The 2,926-nt window shown below is 49.7% G+C and overlaps 1 gene segment (V, D, J or C); it reads right to left on the bottom strand.

Moving 5' to 3' along the window:
• Positions 1-517: 517 nt before the first annotated feature.
• Positions 518-1,586, bottom strand: LOC121848022. The segment is given in 2 exon segments: positions 518-874; positions 1,059-1,586. Coding segments are annotated over 2 exon segments (390 nt in total).
• Positions 1,587-2,926: the final 1,340 nt, after the last annotated feature.

The following is a 2,926-nucleotide window of genomic DNA, read 5'->3' on the forward strand; positions in this document are numbered from 1 at the left end:
TGAAAGGCTGGTGGAAGCCCATTCGATAACAGCTTTTATGAGACAAGTAGATACCTATTTGGGGAGGACAAGTTTGCAGGTTATGGGGTGAGGGGGGGAGTGGGGTTGAATTGGAAGCTCTTTTCAAAGACCGGCACAGACACGATGAGCCGAATGGCCTCCATCTGCGCTGTATAATCCTGTGATTCTACATCGGTCTCGTGCCCCACCCACCAGTGGGGCATTGGTGGGAGGTTTGAGATGTGGGGAAAGGGAAGCCTTTTAGTGAAGTTACAGCCTCCCCCGGGGTATTGGTCAGGAACACGAGATCACAAAATTGGTCCCAGATTCAGAGACACAGAGGGAACAGTGTGGAGAGTGGGCGACATGGAGCCGTGGCTACTCCGGCCCTGAACCTCTGTTTCTCTCTGTCTCTCAATCGTCTGTGTTGATGGGTTTTATTTCTGCAGAGACTGAGGGCAGGTGTTGGCGAGGGAGGGGCTGGTGTGTGTGTGTGTGTATAGAATCGAGTGGTTGTGTATCCTGTGTGAGGTTTATGTACGAGAGATCTGTCTCTCTCTCACGCTGTGCCCTTCTCTCGCAGCGCAGTAATACACCCCCTCCTGGGTTGGGTTCATGTTGGAGATCTCCAGGGATGATTTCTTCTTGTCATTACTCTGTGTAATGTTGTAACCAGATTCAAAGCCTTTCTCATACGTTGGGTTTGACATAAAGGCATATCCGATCAATGTGAGGCCTCCCTGATGGCGTTGGATGTACCAGAGCATCATATCAAGGGATTTGTCGTTGTGGCTACATTTCAAACTCACTGTCTCCCCCTCTCTGGCTGTGACTGTCCGCGGCCTCTGAGTCACCAAAGCTCCCAGTGACAGACCTGCAAAGACAATATAACAATGAGATCCCGCCGACAGGGAATCTGGGCTGAATGTCCTGGGGGGTGTTCAATGGATTACGCACACACACAAAGCGCGATCATCGCGGACAGAGAGAGGTGTGATATGAAATCCCTGTGGATTTGAGAGTTTACGGGGATGAGAGAGATGTGGAGAGATACTCACAGGGCCAGAGGATGGAGATCAGAGAGACAGTGAGAAAGGACAGACTCATTGTTGGCAGAGACTTGGATTAACATTGGGAACCTCACACCAGAGCTCAGGTTCCTCTCTCTCTCACATACTCTCACTCTTTAACACTCACACTCTCTCTTTCGGGTTAACTTTCTCAATAACTCTCCACCTCAATCCTAACCGTTGTCTCTCTCACTCTATCTCTGCGGAATGAAGCTCTGGAAAAGGAAAGTCTCCAATGACACCAAAGTGTCGGCACCACAACGGAAGTGGCCTCTCCCCCCACCCACCTTGTGGGACATTGGTTAGAGAGGAGATGTGGCGGAGTGGGGATGTCTTAGTGAAGCTACAGCCTCCACCAAAGTATGGCCTGGGAACAGTTGCTCATAAAATTAGTCGTTGGTTCGGAGACGTAGAGTGAACAGTGTGGAGAGTGGGCGACATGGAGCCGTGGCTACTCCGGCCCTGAACCTCGATTTCTCTCTGTCTCTCAATCGTCTGTGTTGATGGGTTTTATTTCTGCAGAGACTGAGGGCAGGTGTTGGCGGGGGAGGGGTTGGTGTGTGTGTGTATAGAATCGAGTGGTTGTGTATCCTGTGTGAGGTTTATGTACGAGAGATCTGTCTCTCTCTCACGCTGTGCCCTTCTCTCGCAGCGCAGTAATACACCCCCTCCTGGGTTGGGTTGATGTTGGTGATCTCCAGGGTGGAGTTCATGTTGTCCGGTGTCTTGGTAATGTTGTAGCCGGATTTAAACTTGTCCTCATATTCGGTTGAGTATCGGTTATATCCGATCAATGTGAGGCCTCCCTGATGGGGTTGGATGTACCAGAGCATTGTATTGTCAGTACTGGCAGTATTGTCCTGGTGACAATTCAAACTCACTGTCTCCCCCTCTCTGGCTGTGACTGTCCGCGGCCTCTGAGTCACAAAAACTCCCAGTGACAGACCTGCAAAGACAATATAACAATGAGATCCCTCCAACAGGGAATCTGGGCTGAATGTCCTGGGGGGTGTTCAATGGATTACGCACACACCAACAGGGGAATCATCATGGACAGCAATGGAGGCCGGGGCAGTGGGGAGGGGAGGTTATGAAATCCCTGTGGATTTGAGCGTTTACGGGGATGAGAGAGATGTTGAGAGATACTCACAGGGCCAGAGGATGGAGATCAGAGAGACAGTGAGAAAGGACAGACTCATTGTTGGCAGAAACTTGGATTAACATTGGAAACCTCACACCTCAGTTCTCTCTTCCTCCCTCTTTATCCTCACACGCGGTCACACACTGTATCTCACACTCTTTTTATGTCTCACATCGACTCTCTCTCTCTCTCTGACTTTTTTTTGTGGACTGACGCTCTGACGGATTGAAGGCACCAATGACACCAAAGTATTCAAAAGATATCACAACCCCCAACTCCCCCCCCACCCCCACACCCCCCACCCTGTGGGACAGGAGAGTGAATCAGTGACGCTGCAGCCTCCCCTCGGGCATAGACTTGTAACTACAGAGTGCAAAATTGTTCCCAGGTTTAGATATGGAGATACACAGAAGATACGGTGGAGGAAGTTGGCTCAATGGAGGCAGGAAGATGGTTAGTATTGTGTGTTTGTGTGTGTTCAACATGAGGCAGTTACTTGTGTGTTTGTGTGCGTGTGTTGGGGGTTGGGATGAGACAGAAACGAATCAGGGAAAGTTAAGCACTCGTGTTGGTGACTATGGAAGAGAAGTGTGAATGATAATTATCTGTGGAAGGCGATAGGCAGTGAGGAGCTTAATTCAATGTGATGTTGTAGATGCGGTCGGGGACCGTCTTACAATATTAATAACAATAATAATCCTTGCATTTGATAAAG

This window comes from Callorhinchus milii, unplaced genomic scaffold, assembly GCF_018977255.1.
Source record: "Callorhinchus milii isolate IMCB2004 unplaced genomic scaffold, IMCB_Cmil_1.0 Scaffold95, whole genome shotgun sequence".
In the NCBI taxonomy this organism is placed as follows: Eukaryota; Metazoa; Chordata; class Chondrichthyes; order Chimaeriformes; family Callorhinchidae; genus Callorhinchus; species Callorhinchus milii.